Source organism: Cyprinodon tularosa, unplaced genomic scaffold (assembly GCF_016077235.1).
Source record: "Cyprinodon tularosa strain WSP-4 unplaced genomic scaffold, ASM1607723v1 ctg283, whole genome shotgun sequence".
NCBI lineage: Eukaryota > Metazoa > Chordata > Actinopteri > Cyprinodontiformes > Cyprinodontidae > Cyprinodon > Cyprinodon tularosa.
The window spans coordinates 648,461-668,744 of NW_024038989.1; the positions used below are offsets into that span (position 1 = coordinate 648,461).

At 38.9% G+C, this 20,284-nt stretch overlaps 3 protein-coding genes across 3 annotated transcripts; all 3 read left to right on the plus strand.

The window, feature by feature from the left end:
• Window positions 1-1,165: 1,165 nt before the first annotated feature.
• LOC119786961 (BTB/POZ domain-containing protein 18) lies at window positions 1,166-6,635 on the plus strand. Its single transcript, XM_038290582.1, has 5 exons — window positions 1,166-1,248; window positions 4,643-4,757; window positions 4,836-5,713; window positions 5,878-5,967; window positions 6,066-6,635. The coding sequence occupies exons 2-5, from the start codon at window positions 4,655-4,657 to the stop codon at window positions 6,633-6,635; spliced, it is 1,641 nt and encodes a 546-aa protein (XP_038146510.1). The 5' UTR covers window positions 1,166-1,248; window positions 4,643-4,654.
• A 147-nt stretch (window positions 6,636-6,782) lies between these two features.
• LOC119786964 lies at window positions 6,783-10,999 on the plus strand. Its single transcript, XM_038290585.1, has 2 exons — window positions 6,783-8,261; window positions 10,539-10,999. Exons 1-2 carry the CDS (start codon window positions 6,863-6,865, stop codon window positions 10,730-10,732), a joined length of 1,593 nt encoding a protein of 530 aa, XP_038146513.1. The 5' UTR covers window positions 6,783-6,862; the 3' UTR covers window positions 10,733-10,999.
• Window positions 11,000-13,464: 2,465 nt separating this feature from the next.
• On the plus strand, window positions 13,465-16,434 carry timm10 (translocase of inner mitochondrial membrane 10 homolog (yeast)). Its single transcript, XM_038290518.1, has 2 exons — window positions 13,465-13,709; window positions 15,516-16,434. Exons 1-2 carry the CDS (start codon window positions 13,639-13,641, stop codon window positions 15,709-15,711), a joined length of 267 nt encoding a protein of 88 aa, XP_038146446.1. The 5' UTR covers window positions 13,465-13,638; the 3' UTR covers window positions 15,712-16,434.
• Window positions 16,435-20,284: the final 3,850 nt, after the last annotated feature.

The following is a 20,284-nucleotide window of genomic DNA, read 5'->3' on the forward strand; positions in this document are numbered from 1 at the left end:
AGACTCTGGGACCTTGATTTCCAAAGGAAATGCAAAATTTACTTTCATCAGAGAACATGACTTTGGACCACTCACCAGCAGTCCAGTCCTGTTTCTCTTTAGCCCAGGCAAGACGCTTCTGACGCTGTCTGTGGTTCAAGAGTGGCTTGACACAAGGAATGCGACAGCAGAAACCCATGTCTTTCATACGTCTGTGTGTGGTGGTTCTTGAAGCACTCACTCCAGCTGCAGTCCACTCTTTGTGAATCTCCCCCACATTTTTGAATGGGTTTTGTTTCACAATCCTCTCCAGGGTGCGGTTATCTCTCTTGCTTGTACACTTTTTTCGACCACATCTTTTCCTTCCCTTCGCCTCTCTATTAATGTGCTTGGACACTGAGCTCTGTGAACAGCCAGCCTCTTTAGCGATGACCTTTTGTGTCTTGCCCTCCTTGTGCAAGGTGTCGATGGTCGTCTTTTGGACAACTGTCAAGTCAGCAGTCTTCCCCATGATTGTGTAGCCTATAGAACTAGACTGAAAGACCATTTAAAGGCTTTTGCAGGTGGTTTGAGTTAATTAGCTGATTAGAGTGTGGCACCAGGGGCCATCAATTTTGAACCTTTTCACAATATTCTAATTTTCTGATATGATGAATTTGAGATTTTCATTTGTTGTCATTTGTAATCATCAAAATTAAACAAAATAAACATCTGAAATATATGAGTTTGTATGTAATGTATGAATATAATATACAAGTTTCACTTTTTAAATGGAATTACTGAAATCAATCTACTTTTTCATGATATTCTAATTTTATGACCAGCACCTGTAATAGTTTGTCTGGTCCATACTCCATTCTGGAAGGTGGCGGTAATGCACCTATAAGTTGTTTGCAAACCGCCATTAAAAAAAATAGAAGAAGAAGAAGGAGCGGTCAATTTCCAGTATGGCTGTCCTTGTGTGGGCGGGGCTTGCATTTCCAATATGGCTGCTCTTGATGTGGGCGGGGCTTGACATCAAGCCCCGCCTTCCCGCAGGCTGCAGCGGGATGTACTTGGTGCTGGAGGCCAAACACAGCAGAATTCTGTACTTTGACAGAGTGGCCACCAGGTGTCGCTGCCTCTTGACTCCTCTTCAGATTTAAGAAACAAGGTGTTGAAAATAAATAGTTTTTTTTTTAAATCATCTGAGTTTAAAGCTAGTTTCGTGAGAAAATGCTACATTAAGGTTTATCCTTCAGACTTCAACCCGCATCCAGGGAAATATAGGTAAGTATATGTGATGCTAGCCTGCTTTAGCAACATTTAGCAATGTTAAAAAGCTAACCAATATCAACCAAGTTCAGGGTTTTTTCTCGCGGGCTACTCTTCAATTTAGTTTTTTGTGTTTCTCCTTTGTTAACAACCACACTGATAGTTCTTTATTCGCTTAATTACATTAACTTTATGGAATTTTTTTTAAGTATTTATTTTAAGCATGTGGTGGAAGATGGTTCTTGCTCTACTTGTCGTCATAAAAGGACGATAACTCAACAATTAAAAACGGTTAAATGAACCAGAAATGTTTAGTTTGGTCAAAAATATTAAACATTTCTATGTTTTATTGTAGACAACCAAACCAGGAGCCAAATCTGATCAGAAGATGGACTTTACTGAAGTTGGCTTCCGGTTTGGTGTTTGGTTCAACCATACATCGATGGATCATTTTAATTTATAACCGTTTCTACTGTAGAAAGTTTATAAGCTGCAAAAACTCTCCTAAGATTCAGAAAACACATTTTATTAAATATATCTAAGTCTCATACAAACATTTAATAGCAGGCAAAAAGAATTACTTTTAATACGGTAGAGGATTAGGGCCACTGAAAAAATTAAAAAAAGTTAATGATTTTTAACTTTTATCATGTATAATATGAGAATAAAGTCACTTAAATCTCGGAATTCTGACTTTTTTTCCTCAGTATTCTGACTTAATTTCAGAATTCTTACTTTTTATTTTAGAATTAAGACTTTTTTTCTCAGAAATCTGACTTCAATCTTAGAATTCTGACTTTTATCTCAGAATTCTGACTTTTTTTCTCACAATTATGTTTTTTCTTCTTCTTAGAATTAAGACTCAGGATTCTATCTGAATTCTGACAGCTAGCAAACATGTTAGCATCGAGCTGTAGCCATGTCTGTTTTAAAGACTAAACTAGCTCTCTTGTTCTAATCACCTTCTGCCCTTCCATTAATGAAATAACATCAGCGGGGACCCCTCGGGCACATAAAAAGTCGCCTAATTCTGTCATTTTCCACCAGTGTGTTACTGGCCCTCCCAAACAACTCACATCTTTGCCAGTGAAACTGAGTGCTCCACCATCTCTTCCTTCATGATGCCCATCTACATTACGATCCTATATTCTGAGATTAAAGTCAGAACTCTGAAAAAAAAAGTCAGAATTCTAAGATTAAAGTCAGAGTCAAAGTTAAAATGCTGACTTTTTTCTCATACTGAAAAAAAATTTACAAATGAGTTGAGTTTTTTTTTTTTTTTCCAGTGGCCCTGATACTCTTCCGTACTTTTAATTTATAATACAGAACAAAATATGTGTGTTTTTTTTGTTTAGCCAACCTTAATATGACATTCAGGGTTAAAACTAAGGCAGAAACCTTCAAACAGGACAGTTTGTATCATTATAGCCACCAGAACATTTAAAACATAGTTGGGTCACATTTAAGTAACCACTTTCATTATTGTCATGTTAAAGCAGTAAAGTATTTAGGCTGCTAAGAGTTGAACAGGATTACTGCAAACCAGTATTAGATAATATAATATATGTTGATTATTAAACCTTAATTTCATCTGGTAAAACTAAAAATCTAAATTACTATGGCGGACTTTTGCATTAGATTACAATATATAGTATTAACAGTGGAAACTATTTGACAGTAGTGGCACTTCATACAATCAACTTGTGGGTGAAATTCCAAAATAAAGTGTTAAACTATTCTATTTTTAACTTAAAATGTTTCAGATATACTGATATTTTATGCAAAAATGAATTTGTTAGATTGGGTAGGGTTTTATTGTTAAAGGGGATTTGATACAGTATTAATATTTCATCCAAATAGTTTATGGTACTATCACGATTAGGGCTGCAACTAATGATTATTTTTCAAATCGGTTAATCTGTCAATAATGTTTTCAATTAATAATCGGATAGCCAAAAGTTCCTTAAAGTAGATTTTTTATTAAATTAAACCATGTGAAACAAAAAATTTCTTCTGGATAGAGGGTATTAACAGAGATTTTTTTTTTTGTAATCTCAAATGCAAAATGTTTACTTATTTTTTACAATCATGGTAAAATTACTAACCTGAGTGGGTCGCTCTGTCAGCTAAATTATTGTGTCGATGCTCCAATTATTGATTGATCGATTACTACATTAGTTTACGAATATTTAAATAATCAATTAATCGCGAGTAATCCGATTAATTGTTTCTGCCCTAATGGTGGTAATGATAATACTACTGTCAAAGGAACGCATCCCTTCAGGACACCGGTTCCAGAAAGAAGTTGGATTCTTATCAATTACAATATTTTATCCTGTTTTTCAAACAGATCAATGCTGTAATTAGAAATAAATAAAAAAAACATTGGAGGAAAGATAAATACAGAATTTTAAAGGTTTTCAGACATATTTAGACTTAATCTATTGTTATTGAAAATAACTTCAGCATGATAACAATAATTCCAACTGGCCACCCCTGCACTGAGACATGATTTTCTTTTGGAGATTTCTAACTACTTCATGTTGATGTTTTTTGTTTTTTTTGTCTGTGTGTGTGTCTTATTAAAAAGGACAAAATTGAAAAAATAACTTCTGCTTTTTATTAGAGCTTCTTTCTTTCAATGAATAAAATAATAATTGAAAGAAAACAACCAATGTTATATTTACTAATCCTTCCAAAAAAGTTTGAAAAAGTTTTGCTTCCCATATAGGAATCAAAATGATTAGTTCCCACTATCATCGCAGGCCCCCCCCTTACAGAGGAACAGAACATGTCACCTTTTTAGCCCCTGTCTATGTCTCAGAGACATAGACAGGTAGCAGGTATTGCAGGCTAACAGTAAACCCAAACGACTTCCCATTCCTAAGGGGCGTTCTTCCGGTTCAATAAGCATGTTTTCTAAGCCAAAACAAGGCTTTGTTTTTGGTCCACTCTATAAAGCCTCAAACTCAACGCTATATCTGACATTTTTAATTGAAAAAACTTCCTGGTTGGGAAGCAAAACATCTTTAAACTTGGACCTGGATGACTGAGAATCTTCACCAGCACACAGTTGGGGCTGGTGCCCCCCGGGGCCACACAATGGCAGCCCACAGCTCCCAAAGGGGATGGGTTAAATGAAGAGAGTGAATTTCTCCTTTGGGAGATCAATAAAGTTCAATTATTGAATAAGTCATATTTAAATCAAACATTTGGAGACAATAGAGACAGGAGATTCTAGACTGGAATTTAATGTTACAAACTAATGACAAGTAGTTTGAAAAAATAGTAGTTTGTGTGTCTGTGAACAGTTATGCTCCTAGTGTTTACCTTTGCTATTAATGTTTTTTATTTTCTTTTTTTATAGGCAAATCATGAGTAATTTCTCTCCCCATACTTTTGCTCCCAGGAGCTTGTGAACATGCAGCGGTTCTCCTGGCTCGGCTATGAAACCCAGCTTCTGGAGCAGCTGCAGAGGCAGCAAAACAGCACACAGTTCTGTGATACCATGCTGCAATCTGACGGTAAGACCGCTGATCCACATAATGTTTTTTACCTGGAGGACCCGTTAATGCATCCGTCTCTATGTCGCATTCACAAAGGTATCTCAGTCCCGGCACACAGCTGCGTCCTGGCTGCCCTCAGCCCTTACTTGTCCCAGAGGTTGTCGGCCTCCCCCTCCCCTCAGTCGGGGCAAAAACGTTGGCTTCACCTGCAGGCAGTGTCAGCCCAGACCTTAGTGAAGCTGGTCCGGCTCCTGTACTCTGGAGAGCTGGAAGTGAGAAGCAGCGAGGAGCAGAATGAGGTGCTGGCTGCAGCACACAAGTTTGGAATCACAAACATCAAATTAGGATGTAAAGACAGTGAGGGGGAAGGCACAGAGCTTCTTGGAGTAAGGCAAAAGGTTCACATCAGAGGGATGCACAAAGATGTGAAAATGCAGGATCCAAAGGTTCAGGCTGAGATAAGTGGGAAGATAGAGGATGATCCTCTTGAAAGGAAAAGCTTTGCTTCGATTGGGACACAAACTGTAGAAAGTATCCTAATGTCTGCCGTCGATCCTGGTCCTGCTCCAGCTTCGCCTCCAACTGTAGAGTCTGCATCTGTTGTAGGATCCTGTTCTACCTGCCAGTCTAAAAACGTCTTCCAGAGTTCTCTCACCTCCAACCCGAGCGTCCACTGCGACCCTGAGGTTTCAGCCCAGCGGGGCTCCGCTTCATTCAGGCACATGGAAACAATAGCAACTTGCTTCAGCCAACATGCCGACTCACCAAGATCGCAGAAAAAGAATCAGCCTGCTGAGGAGGACCAGGAAAGGCCAGGGCAGCAGGACGGAAACAGGAAGGCGACTGTGGATGGAGGAGAAAAGACGCTGAAGAAAGAACATAAGAAGAAGTCTCATTTTATCACAGGAGGAAAGAATCTAGAGAAGATGAAATGGAAAAGAGAGAGTATGGAAACAGCAAAGATTTCCATCAAGGTAAGACCTCAGAGAAGCACTGAATAGATTATTGGCAGAACCAAAAACCGTCTCCTGATCTTGAAACGCAAATTTTTTGAATTAGCTCCCTGAATGCTGAAATCCACCTGGTTGAACAGAAAGTCAGCCTGCCTTCTCATTTTAACGACTGTTTTTGTTCTCAGGTGAAACTGAGGAGGAGGACAAGAGGAGATGTGTGGGAGACGGTGGCCGTTCAAGATGAGGATGTGTCGGTTCTGTCTAACCTGAATCAGGTGGATCAACTATAGATCAACGATTTGTTTTATTTATCTCTATTCATTCTAAGGTAAAAGCTGACATTTCTTGCTTTCTGTTGACTCGCTCCAACCAGAACACCCCGCAAACAGGCCTTGATGTTCTCCAGACTCCAGCTCCCTCTGCCCTTCCAGTCCAGTACCCAGATTCCCAGAAGGTCCGGGATGTTTCGAACTCCTCCCCCGAACAGGCCAACACCAGCTCTTTCTCTGAAGCCCGATCCACCTGCAGCCTCTGGATGGATCATAGCAGCGAGCTGGAACCAGAGTGCCTCCTGCCGCCTCAGAGCCCCGGGGAGGAGTCCAACGAGCAGATCGACGAGATGTTGGAGAGCATCATGAGGAGTCTGAATTATCTCCCTAACCTGAACACCAACTGCAAGAAATCGCAGGTGGACCTCGGCGCGGCGTCAACCCTTCATGAGGTCCCAGCTACGGAGAACGACGTTGGGCCGACGGCGCAGAGTGCTGATGTTGCTGCAGCAGAGGGCGTGTCCTACCAGACCCTGGAGACGCCAGGTGACCAATCAGACACGGACACAGGTCGCTATCATTTTCACAAACCGTTTGATGTTTTAACATTAGTTCTTTGTTTCAATCTGGGACTGATTTCTGATCTTTTCGTTGAGACTGGATGTTTGTGCTAAAGAAAAAAGGAAACCTTTTCACACAAAGCTGCTGTTACCTTACAAATTACTTCATAGCACACCAACAGACAGGTTTTCCTTTTGTCTCTTCCTTGTTCTGATGATCTTGCTTTGTTTGTGTTTCCCGGGCAGGCATCCATCATTTTGCAGCACAGAACCAACAAATCCTGGCAGGCCCCTCTCCAGTGCCAACTGATTTACAAACATGGCAGCAGCAGCTGCCTCAAATGAGCTCATCCGTCCTTTTATCTGGGCCAATGAAATCACCATTTCCCCAAACTTCTGGTTTCCCATTACCTGTAACGTGTTTCTCCATAGGGGAGAATCTAGATCGCCTGCTGTTACAACAGCCATCATTCCACGAAGATCAAAGCGTCCAGGTTTTACCTCCGCCGGTTGCCACTAAGTTTCCCCCCCCATGCACGGATGAGCTGCGGCTTCCAAGGTGTCTCTCTCCATTAAAGCCCTCGCCCTGTGAGTCGCCATCGGGTAACGCTTTGCCATGGCTCAAAGGAAGCGCATGCACGCTGCAGCTTCCTCTAAACAACATCGCAGCTAGAGACGACGCACGTCAGAGTGGGGACAGGGAATCTGAGCGCATTAAGATGAGGAAGACGGACGAGCATGATGATGTAGAAGATGCTCCGCCTCCTAAGAAAAGGAAAGGAAGGTGTCCAAATTCTCAGAAAGAGCCTAAAGTTCCGGCTTTGGATCTGATCTCATCCAGAGGCAGAAATGCAGCTAAAAGTCTTCACTCAGTGTTTCTGTATTGTCCTGCTGTACCGATGAAGGAAAGAGAGAAGACGAACAGCTCTCTCTCTCCAGGCTCAGCGACGCTGGTCACAGCTCCTCGTGGTGCCAAATCCAGAGGAGCCCCAAATCTAGGCACAGAAAATGCTCGGATCAAAACACGGGGCTTTGTGAAGACGTGTGAACAAAACAGTAGCAGCACAGTGACAGATAGGTGCTGCGTTTTAATACCCTTAATAAGCAGAGCAGTAATGGTACCAAAACAAGACCCTCCTCCTAAGAGGGGGCGGGGAAGGCCTCGAAAAATAAAACTCGAGAAGGAAACCACCGATGCTGCTGGAGCTGAGATCAGGGTCCAAAAGGAGGCCAGAGGAAAGGCGTCTGAGAAGCAAACGACAACGGAAGAGAGAAAAACATGCAGGAGGTTGATCAGCACTGTGGGTAACAGAGACACAGAGAAGCAGAGGAAAAGTGATAAATGTCCTGGAAAAACTGAAACTGACAACGTGGGAAGCAGCCAAACACTGAAACCATCATTGATGAAAACTCTGAAAGAGTTGCGTAAATGTATTAAATGGAAACCCTCCAAAACAAGGAAGGGGAAGGAAGCCCCAGGTGGAAAGGGATCCAAAGCTGTAGATTTAGAAAAGGCAAAGGTTAGGGAGGCAGAAGATGGGTTCAATATGAGGGCAGAGATGGAAAAGGACAGAGAAGCAAAGTTCCAACATCAAACGCTTTATGATAACAATCACAATCTGCTTCCAAACACATCAAAGGATGAGTGTAAGCCAGCTGGACCGGACGGTTTAGAGACATGGAGGAGCACGGCCACGTTGCCAGGCAACAGAGACCAGTCTGCTAGAAGCTCTCATCAAGGTAACAAGGTTTTCATCATAGCTGAGATTGAAATTCAATGTGAAATGATGGTGTTTAAATCCTCAGCGTGTCTGTGTGGTGCCTCCAAAAGGCTGAAAGTCAAGTTTTACCAGAACCTGAAAAGATGCCTTACAGATGTGACAGAACCTCTGGATCTTTACAGTATTTCCTCCTCTGACAGCAGACGTCACACAGGCTTTATAAACCCTCCTGCTTTACTTTTGGTGTGAAAATCCACCTTAGTCTCTGGTCTATCAGGATCAGTCTTCTGAAAACAGAAGGTAGCACGTTGTCCAGATGGTTCAGATGAGTTTCCTTCTGAGCAGAACTCCTCCTAGGTTTGCTCTGTCCCCTACAAGGCAAAATACAAGCAGAGTTATGCTCTCCTTGCACAGCCTGAAGTGTAGATTGAGGACCATGTCTCTGACGTTCCTGCTGGGAGCGTAGCTCTTTGTGACATTGTTGTTTCTATAGTTTGATCTATTTAACCTCCAAGACCTTCAGAGAACAGCTGTGTTTATACTGAGATTCACTGTTTTTAAACTCAGCTGCTACGATTTTGTTTGGTTTCCGGTTATTTGGGGCTAAATACAGATCCCCGCCACACTTTTCAGTATTTCATTTTCAAATATCCATTTTCGGGGGCGATTTTCCAGTCGTGCGAGAATCTTTCGATCGGGCCGACTTCAGCCTGATCGTAAGTCGTGTAGTGTACAGGGGGTAACGAGCGTCGATCAGCCTCCCACGACCACCTCCCGATCAGGAATCGGAAGGTAGGAAGAATATCAAACTTGTCTGATTTCCTCCCGACCGTCGTGGGCAAATCGTTCAGGGTGCATACGCAAACAAGGGTTCTTCTTTTTATTCTTCCTCTCAGATGTAAACACAGCAGCATGGCAGGGATGCAATGAATAAAATGCAGCTCCGTCTGCAAAATCGACGGACCGCAGCAGCCACGCCTGCTCAGCCATGTCCTTTTTCCAAATACGTCGTCGTCCTTTCTTTCTAGGACCCTCAGCACAAAATGGCACATATTGCCAAGGCAGCTGGTTCACTATAGTGAGCTAAATATCTCCCTTCTATTTGTTTGGCTTCAGGATAGAGAGCTACAGAGCAGCTCCATCTCACTGCGGAGCTCAGTCCGACGTGCTTTTTAGTCGTACAGTGTGAGCAGGTAAATCGTATCAGAGCGTTGGGCAGAACATAAATCATGAGCTAAGAGCTCACACTGTACGATTAAACGCAGGGTTTAGTCGTACAGTGTGAGCAGCAGATGCGTGCAACGATTGAAAAAAATCACACAGTATACGCCCAGCTTTAGGTAAATGATGTAAAACACGCGGAGGCTTGTAAGGGCTAAGCTAGCGCTAAAACAGAGACCACCACTGCGGTGCCTGTGGGCACCAAGGTAAAACTCACCAGTTTGAAATTTTATTTTATGCTATTGCCTTTCCTTTACTAATCTCACTTGAATTTCTAGAGATTTCAAAATGGCAATATCTAAAAGAAAATTAGAAATAAATAATAAAAAAAATACCTAAAATATATTTATTATGCATGGAATTTAGGTGAAAGTTGACTCCTCCAGTTCATAGGTCAGCACTGGTAGCCCTTCCTATGACTCAGTACCCATGAAGTAGCTCTAAGCCTTAAGGTTGCTGAAGTGTCCGCTAAAACATTAACAAATTCTTTTTTTCCGAGAGCAGCTGCCCTGAACAGATCATAAAATGACCATATAATGAATGCTGCAAGTGATCATATTGTATAAATCTGTCAGAAGATACAGGAAAACTCCATAAAACAGTGAACATACAGATTGTTACAGAGATATTTAACCAGATCAAAGTGCAATTCTGCAGCGGAAGGAAGCCTAATAGGAACCATTAAAAATGAAGAAGGTGTTAATCCCACCATCTGCTGAGGAAGTTCACTCAGGTGGTCGTTTTTTTTTTAGCTACACATAAAGTTGAACGCATCAGATGGAGAGGAGCTGTATAGCTTTGTTTTATGTAAGAAAAGTCAACAAACACATTTAGACCTGATTTAGGATCATTAGCATAAATATGCAGCGGATGAAGAGTAGTTGAAAGTCCTAAGATAGAGCATAGAAATTCAGCCCAGTTAAACTGAAAATTATTATTTTATTTATTTTTATATATTCAGATGGAAAACTTGGAACAGATGTGTCAGACAGTTTGTAACAAAATGCCTAAAGAAGCGATTAAATCTCATGTTTATGCAAATTGTCTTTGGTTTTAACACAATACGGTTTTGTAGGGGATTATGGGAGCAGCACCCTCTCCTGCTTTGATGAAGAGGAGAACGAAGATGATGAGGTGGATGTCTTGCTTTACTCTCCCGAAAAAGGCTCTCCAACCACAGAGGTAGAAGAAAGAGTGGTCGTACTTCCAGACGAGGATGAGGAGGAGGAGGATGTGATCGAAATCGATGTGACTGGAGATGAAGAATAGTATTTCACCATGTTCTTTATTTTGTTATATCTGTTTAGCACTTTTAATATTTACATAGTGTTCATATTTTTATTTCATTCGGTAATGTCTGACAGACGCCTTTGATTGGATCAGAATTTGGTTTCCAGACAGTTTTAGTTAAATGTGTACAGTTAATGTTAAAGGCTGTTAATGTTTCCATATAAAATTAGAAAAATTCTCACTGTTCAGATTTATTAAATATATTTTAGTAATTTCTTTGAAGATAAATATTTTAGTTGAAAGCAGTCTGATCTAATGTTGACTTTCTTTATCTGTTAAGAACAGCAGGTTTTATGTAAAATATAAAATAGTTTATTAAAACGTTGTGTCTTCAAGCACGTGATGTTTTTCTTTATCTGTGCTTCAGTGTGTAGAGAGATGCCTCTAGGAGGAATCATCTTTGAAAGCATAAGACGAAGAAAGAGTATAGTTTGGTGGAGGGTTTTGGACAGAATTTTTCTTGAAAGCACGGCGGTGAATAAAGCCCGGGTTGGTGGATGGAACCAAATGGCAATTCGGGTAGATAAGGAAGACAGGACAACAGCTTCAAATGGGAAAGGGAGCGATAAAGAGGGAGATAAAAGGGAGGAAAGGTGGTTTTAGAGTCAAGGACATAAATCGGAAAGCATCTCAGAGGAAGAAAAAGTTGTGCGAAGGAAGGCTATAAGAGAAGAAATAAAAATAATTAGATTCAGTTTTGAGGAAAAAAATAGTTCTTTGAGCCTCATTGTGTTGCCAGAGAAATGAAAAAGATGGAGTTGAGAACTTGCTGATAATTAGCAAATATGATCAAAAGAACAAGGCATTGGATGTTGAACACAGGAAAGAAATGTGATAGAGATAAAAGCCATAGACAGTAATAAAACAATGAAAGGAGAAGTAACAGGAATACCAATTAAGGAGGATTTAGATTGATTAAAGATAAACATTTTGGAGGCAATGTTAAAAAAATACAGAGATTTTATAAAAACAAATAAGGGAAATATTGGCAAGCATATCGCTGCTGATAGTTTTCAGAGTCAGTTCCCAGTCTGGCCGTTCATTCCACCTCCACTCAGTTTGTACCAGTGGCAGCAGTTTTTAGGGGAAAGTAAATGTGTTCAAAATGTGGAGAAGAAGATAATCAAGGAGTGCAGGGATGAAGCTGAAGAAAGTTGCTGTAACTTTGGAGGCTACCAATGAATCAGCTAAGGTGAGTGAAGTGAACTCTCTGAGGAGAGTTCAAGGAGGACAGGAGGAATGAATCAATCACAGAATAAGGTTAAAAAGCAAAACAGTAGAAAGGGAAGATAACTTCACTCCAACAACAGAGGAACTCATTTTATTCATACAGCATGTCATTAACTGCACAGACCAAGCCAAGCATAAGACAGAGTAAATCAGAGTTATTGTGAGAAGACCTGAAAGGTTTTTGGGACTCAATGAAGTTACTAAGTTTGAAGATGGATGGAAGAACAGGGGCATCTGGTTTACTAGTTTAGGCGTTAATAATGCTAAATAATGTCAGATGTTTTATAGTAAATGGATAGTGAAGTATGAATAGATGGAAAGTTTAGAAACTGAAATAAAATGGATAGATAAACAGTAGGAGGAATGAGTTTACTGAATTAAGAATGAAAAATAAAAGTTTGGGTTAAAGATAATAAATAGTATTTATGTATAATTGATTCTAATATTGAGGAAGTGATAGTAAAGCAATTAAATATATTAGCTAGAATATTGTCGTTTTGTTCCACAATCTATTCTGGTAGGGCGCGGTAATACACATTTAAGTTGTTTGCCATTAAACCTCACAAAGTAGAGACACCTCTAGGGGATGATAATATTGGGGAAGGAAATAGTTGCATCAGATAGTCAAGCTGCATTATTAAGTATCAAATCTGGTGATTCTTGTAGATTAGATTTATTATTAGACATATATCACGCATATAAAGACATATATTACATATATCTATTAGTAAAAATATTTTGTTCAATTTGTCTGGATTCCTACTCATGTAGGTATTGAAGGAAATGAAGTAGATATATTAGCTAAACAGGCCTTAAGATAAGATATTATTAAGTATTCCTTTAAGCAGAAGTGAGGTTAAATCTATAATTCAGAATAAAATCTGTAAAATTTGGCAGGAACATTGGGATAATCATAACACTGGTAGAGATCTATGTAAAATTCAAAAGACTGGGGGTAATAGTTGTACAAATAGAGGGTGGAGATAAGAGTCATCTCTCGACTTAGAATTGGTCATACTGGACTTAAAAGTTCTCTTTTCAGAATAGGGAAACATGACACAGGGACTTGTAATCACTGTAATCAGATGGAAACAGTGGAACATGTATTAATGGAATGTGATAAGTATTCACAGGAATGTCAGCATTTAAAGTTAACACTAAAGAGAGAAAAAATTGGATTTTCAAAGATAAATCTTTTAGGAAGTAAATCGAATTCTGCTAAAAATTGGTAAATTATATATTTTTTAAATCACCGGATTATTTAATTGTATTTGTATGGATATTGATTGATAGATTCGTGCATACCATTGAGGTATGAATAAATAACTTCCCCTTGATATCATTGATGACCACACTCCAGTCTGGTAGGTGGCGCTAAATGCATCGTAAGTTGGTTGCCATCCGCCAATAAAAAACAGAAGAAGAATAATAATAAATAGAGGACACCTCTAGGGGGCGCGCACTTTTTGGAAGCTCAGTTTTTATGCTTACTCCAAAGCGGAAGTGTTAAAAGAAACCCTCCACACGTGTTTCAGCTGCAGATTTTGAAGGTTACAGGAGAAGCAGCGGCAGGGTTTAGTGTCGGTTGTTCGCAGCAGAGGGTCAGAGGAGCGGCGTGGTTGGAGGCCGAGGCTGAGCAGCTCGGACACGGAGACATGGACCCCATGAAGGCGCAGCAGCTGGCGGCGGAGCTAGAGGTGGAGATGATGGCAGACATGTACAACCGGTAAATCCTCTGCTAACAAACTGATACTGAGGCTCATTCTGTGCATAAAAGCTTATTATGCTGCTGTAAACGTGGGCTTCATTCTGCTGATTATCATGATCTAGTTTAGTTTAACCCTTCCTTACCTAATTATTTGCATTCTCCACCTTTTCACATTACAGCTAAATTAAAGGGACCATCATTTAATACAAACCCCTCTGTTTGTAGCTATGAAATTCAGATTGGTTGAATGCACAACCTGTAGTTATTTTCTTAGATTCTCCTGCCTGCTGTGCATCTCTGAAGCTCAGGGATTCATATTAGGCTTTTTGTTGCATCTTTGATCTAAGCTTTCTTTTCTTACATCTCCAGTTGACCTTGTGGCTAACAGTGAGTCTATGATCAAGTTTATCTTAATTTGCTCAGTAAAGTTTTATGAATGAGTAGGATTTAAATTAATTACTGCAAACTAAAGGTGATTGTGGCATTAAAAAATAACAATCTGATTTATAGTTGAAGTATAATATAAGGTGATAAAATATGCTGAACATTTGAATGAAGCCAGAACACAACAAGTATAGCATCTAAAGCAGTCACCAGACTTTGCTATAAAGTCAAAAGTTGTCATTTCTGAAGGGGAAACAAACAGAATCATCTTTTAATTGCCATTTTGGCCTAAATGCAAAACTTAATGCATGGAGGAGAAGTAAACATTTCTATATCCAGGATTGCTTTCACACCTCTATAGGGAAATGCTGACACTTTGGTCTACGGCTGAAACTAACAATTATTTTGTTAATTGATTAATCTTTTACTAATTTTTCCATTAATAATCAGATAGTGAAAGGTTCCTTAAATATTTTTTTATAGAGTTAAACCAGGACAAAGCAAAACCTTTTAACTTTTTTTTTTAATCTTAAATGCAAAATGGTTTTACATATATATATTCTTTACAATCTTGTTATAATTACTGCTCTGTGGGTTACTCTGTCAGCTAAAGGCATGTTTTAGAGTCCCTATACTCCAGTTAATTAACCAATTACTAAATTAGTTGATTATTTCAATAATGGTTTAATCACGATTAATCAGATTGTTTCAGCCCTACTTTGGTCCCAATTTTGACATTTTCCCTTTAGGTTCTACTCAGTTTTGCGGTTTAAGACATCACCAGCTGTGTGCTGAATTATTTTAGAGGCGAAAGGAAATTCCCTCCATTATATCAGCAGTAACGTTAAAGTCATAGATTGTATCAGTGTCATTTTTTTCAGGGTTGTCCCATAAAAATATATATATTTACAGTTGTCCTGATCACATTATTGATGCTGAATGATCGCTGCTACTGAGAGATGATTCCTCAGAGATGGGAGTAACCTGAGCGATCATTTATTCAAATTTCTGAGCACTCATTTATTTCTTTCCTTCTCAATTTACACTCTACAAAAATCAAACACATGACCAATCGATAGCAAATGGTGTTCTGGTGAGGTTGATGCATGGCTGCTGAATGCATTAATGAATCAGTGAACGCCTACAGCTGTTGGCCTGCATTGGCTTTTTAAAAAAAATGTGTCTGAAAAAGATGTGAATTTGCTTTGATTTCATGCTGCAGTCGGACAGCTTTACTGTCCTTTGCAGTTTTCTGCCTTCTGTCACAACTTTGCACTAAATTTCATCAAATTTTTCTTGCTGTTTTTTTTTTTTTTTTAAGAGAAAATTATGAAACCGTTCTGTGAATTAGACTTAAATTCCAGCAGGTGGTGCTGTTGGAGTTTCCTAGGCAACCGCTTCTGGGTATTAATGTAATACATGATGGTTTTCTCTTCCTAGAATGACAAACGCCTGCCACAGGAAGTGCGTCCCACCACACTACAAGGAAGCGGAGCTAACCAAGGGCGAGTCTGTGTGCCTGGACCGCTGCGTGGCCAAGTACCTGGATCTGCATGAGAGACTGGGCCGGAAGCTCACAGAGCTTTCTGTGCAGGACGAGGAAATGATGAGGAAAGCAGCTGTGGGGAGTGGATAGCAACTGGGAGGAAGAAAAGAGAATCTGTGTAGAGAAGAACAAGGGTTTGGGCTGGGAAGGGCATATGTGGGTTTTAAAAGACTTAAATGTAAATTTAAATCTATTGTTGGGTTCATTAGGATGAACTTTATCCTCTTGCATCAGAGGATGATGCAGACATCAGCACTGAAGGAATTGGGGAGAGTTTCTGTGCTTCAAGAGCCTCTCAGGATTGGTATCTTCTTCCATATCGTCTGTAGATCTCACCTACTGAGAACTGACTGGAAAGAAGGACGTATGCTCACACTTCTGAGTTCAGCTTAATGGCTGCTCTCCATCTGTCTGTAAACCTGAATCATTTTAATTAATGAGCTGTTACTGTTGATGAAATGAACCCAGTCACCCTTTCACTGTTGCTTTTTTATTTGAAAGAGATAAGTTAACATTTCAGCTGATTTTTTTTTTCTTCCATTTAGCTGTGTATAAGAAGTTTTTTTTTTATTAAGTTCTCATGCAGATACAAGCTGCCAGGGGTCCCCTGACCAGCAGGGGCCGATATAGGGCCTCTTTAAATACGTCATGATTTCAGAATGCTGAATATCAGAATAATCTACATAATGTTTATAGCTAATGTTAATCTAAGTTTAACTAAAAACTAAAAATGTTCTTGTCTTTGCTGGTCTTCATTTAATGTCATGCACCCTACCCACAACTACAAATGTTAATAAATAGCTTAAAATGGTCTGTGTTTTGTTTTTGATGTTTTCTTCTTCTTGGATTTAATCTGTTCTAAACTGCTGCTCAGCAGACATGACGGCCACCGTCCAGGTAGATCTGATCTCCTCCAGAGAGTATTTCCAGCCATTTCTCTAGTAAATAACAGAAATCAGGACACTGGTTTGTTAATATAGAAACAGATTAGGAAAAATGTATTTAGGATAGGGTTGATTGGTTTGATGGTAGAGAGAATTGGGCCCTCGGAGCCCAATATATAAGGCTGAGTTTATATAAGGAGTTTTGAGCTAAATCAAAAAACTGTTTTGTATTTTTTGTTTTTTTTTTGCCCATATTAGTTTAAATCAAATGTTTTCAATTGAGACACTGCAACATTTATCCCTTTTTTTTTTTTCCTAAGCTGCTGTATAAAATGGACTTTGTTCTTTGTTTTGCTTGCACTGACTTTGGTGGACCACAGAGTGCGTCATGGTTAACGTGTCCTTGTGTAAACTACAGCAACTGCTATTAATTAATCTAAATAAAACCAGTAGAGGCTGTTTATCCTCCCAGTAGCTGAATTGCTCCCAAACCTCTCCAAGATTAAAGATGTCAGGATTTAAATAAAATGCAGTTGAAGTATTGAGCTTCTTCATCACACATGGGGGCATATTAATATAGAGGCATTTGTTTTCCTGTTCATGTCAGTTATTGTAGCTTACAGCTAATAAAAACATTGAATTCAGCCTCATAAAAGTGGAGCGTCACATGAGAGCAATTAAAATAAATCATTTTCGATACAGGAATGTGATTATTTGGCACCAGAGGAGCAATTCATATTAATACAAGTGAAAACGTACTAATGGGAGAATGCATATTTGTCTTCTACTCACATTTTTGGTTCAATTTTAGTCTAATAGAAAATGTGTGCATTCCTTCATTAGACTTTGCTAAATACAACAAGGGGACCTAATGAGAACTAATGAAGTAAACATCAATAAGGTAGGTTTTAGAGGATTTTTGACCAAACGGGTATTATAGACCCTTTTCCATAATCCTGTTTTATAAGAAAAGTCTGACTTTTTTTTTTTTATATTCCTTGAAAATATATTTTAAATTGACTAAAGCAAAAAAAGATTTTTTTATATTTCACATTTTTCTGGCTCAATAGTTTTGACTCCCATTGGGGCCCTTAGTTCTACAACACAACACAGTTTATTCTCAATCATTGTCAAGTTCCCCATGGGGATGAGCTACGATAGAGCATTAATCCAGAACCTGGTGGTTCGTGCTGCGCTTTAATTATGTTGCTTTAAAACTGACTGGAAGAAGAAACAGCCTTCAGAGTTTAGTGTCACAAAGCCCTTAACAGACATTTACAAGGTTTGGGCTGCAGCTAGAGTCAAAGCTCTAGTGATTTGTAGATCTTCACATTAACCATAGTGATGGCATTCCTTATGCAAGGCACTAGTGAGCTAGAGCATGTGAGAAGCATCCTGTCTGAGGCAAAAAAAAAGGCTGAAAAACTGCCTAGTGGTCCAAGTTTGGTCCTTTGTAAATATGACATTTGTTGCACTGCATAGGAAACCAAGGAAAGTCACAGAATCCAAACTGCTTCAGGTTCAGAGTGAGGTTTCAACAGTCAGGGAATGTTAGTGTCCGTTTTTTTCCCAGCTTTGTATTGTCATTACACTGCCACAAGTACAGAGCAACGAAATGAACTCTCTGCATTTAAGCTGGTTAAGATTCTCAGTCATCCAGGTCATAGTCCTTCCAAAAAAAATGGGAAAAACAAGCCACTGGACTTTGTTTCCAAGTTTGAAGATGTTTCGCTTCTCATCCAGGAAGCTTTTTCAATTCAAAATGTCAGAAATAGCGTTGGGTTCGAAGCTTTGTGCTCATTTCGCATTAGCTTTGAACTCAACGGAAATTCTGACATTTTTAATTGAAAAAGCTTCCTGGATGGGAAGCAAAATGTCTTCAAACTTGGAAAAAAAGTCCAGTGGATTATTTTTAATTTTTTTTGGATTCTCTGCATTTAACCCATCCACTTGGAGAGCAGTGGGCTGACATTGTGCGGCGCTCGGTGAGCAGTGTGGGGTTAAGGGTCTTGCTCAGGAACCCAGAGTGCAGTCTGTTGTCGAGGTCTACCAGGACAGCCTGTACTAACACCTGTTTAAAGGATTATGGACAACAAAGGTCTATAGAGTTTTATCAGTGGAAAGATGACCATGCAAATTATATTGAGGTAATTTAGCACAAGCCTATTTAAAGCCACATTTATACAGTTCTGCATTATAGATTTAGTAAATCCAGGAAAAGAAACCCCAACTAAGAATAAAACATTTTATTGATCATGTTTTAATCAGATGAACTGGATTAAGGATTTTATTGGTTATCATCCATGATCGACATTCATAGGAATAAATCTCTGTTTTTGTAATGTCCGAAACAAGTTTTTTTCCCCCTCTTTTAAATAATACAGTATATTAACACCGTTTTCTAATGAATTAAAATGTAGCTCCGGTTCTAAGCAGACTGTGAATGTGTAGCATGCAGCTGCTTCTAACTCAACAACCTGACAGACCATTAGCAGCAGACTGTCCCTGCCTTGGTGCTCTGCATTGAGTAGGCAGGGCTTCTTCAACAGGAGTGGAGCTAGATGGGGTGGCCATGGTTTGCCATGGCCACCCTTAGCCAATCATTGGCCACCCCTGCCATTGTTTCCATCTAATTCAGATAGTGGCAACAGTAATACTCTCAAGTGGAATATTCAAAACATTTAAAATGTTCATATATTAACAATTATTTGACAATAAAAACACTGTGGTTAATTAAGCACATTAATATACTGACATTAAAGATAATAAGTAAAAAGTTCAAGCAGAAATAGATTTTATGTTTTATGGGGTAAAGAGAAAATGATGTGTCTCTGCAAGTCATTTAGTAAAATCATAGATTAATAATTATTTTCATAAAAACGTATTAAATAATCAATTTATGTAGATATTAGTACTTGTGAATATCAATTTTATGCAGAAAGATTGCTGATAAAAGTTATGGAGGACCAATCCTGCCATAATTAAAAATATGTACAGAAATAAATGAAGGACTTGATCATATAAAATTGCTTGAAAAAGTAGCTAATATTATGAATTTGTGTGCCATTAAATGTGACAAAATAATAAAAAGAAGATATTTCTTCAACAATTTATAAATTATTCATAAAAGAATATATATTTTAACTTACACTTTTATTTTTACTTTTCTTCTTGCTTTTATGCTGACTTATTTTTAACCTACTTCTTTTCTGTTATACATTTTATTGAAGTCTTTATTTTGTCTTTGTGTATTTATTGCAAGTGGGTTTTTTTTGTTCCGTATTTCCACTGCAACCTTTTTTATGTTTTCATATTTATTCCCACCAACATTTTTAAAAGATGCTTTTATTTTTGTCTCATAATGATTTTACACTTTTTCAAGCAATTTTATATTATTAAGTCCTTCATTTATTTCTGTACGTATTTTTAATTATGGCAGGATCGGTCCTCCATAAAAGTAGGTAAGTAATGACAATGGAAAAGATGTTTGCCCAAAACTCAAACCTGACAGAATTTTTTTCCTCTATACCTTCTATCTAGAAAGCACGGGTGTTTGAACATATTTGTCTATTTGTTAGCAAAGGCTGTGGGAAAGTATAGTTGGTCTTTATCTAGAAAATATGGATGTTTTGCTCTTTAATTATCCTGTTGGAACAGTGTAGACTGACTCTGAGGTTCTGGTGCCTATCCGCTTTCGGCCCTCTGTCTACATTGGTTATTGGCCACCCTTATAAAATTGTCCTGGCTACGCCTCTGTCAATGCGGGTATCTGCGCCTTT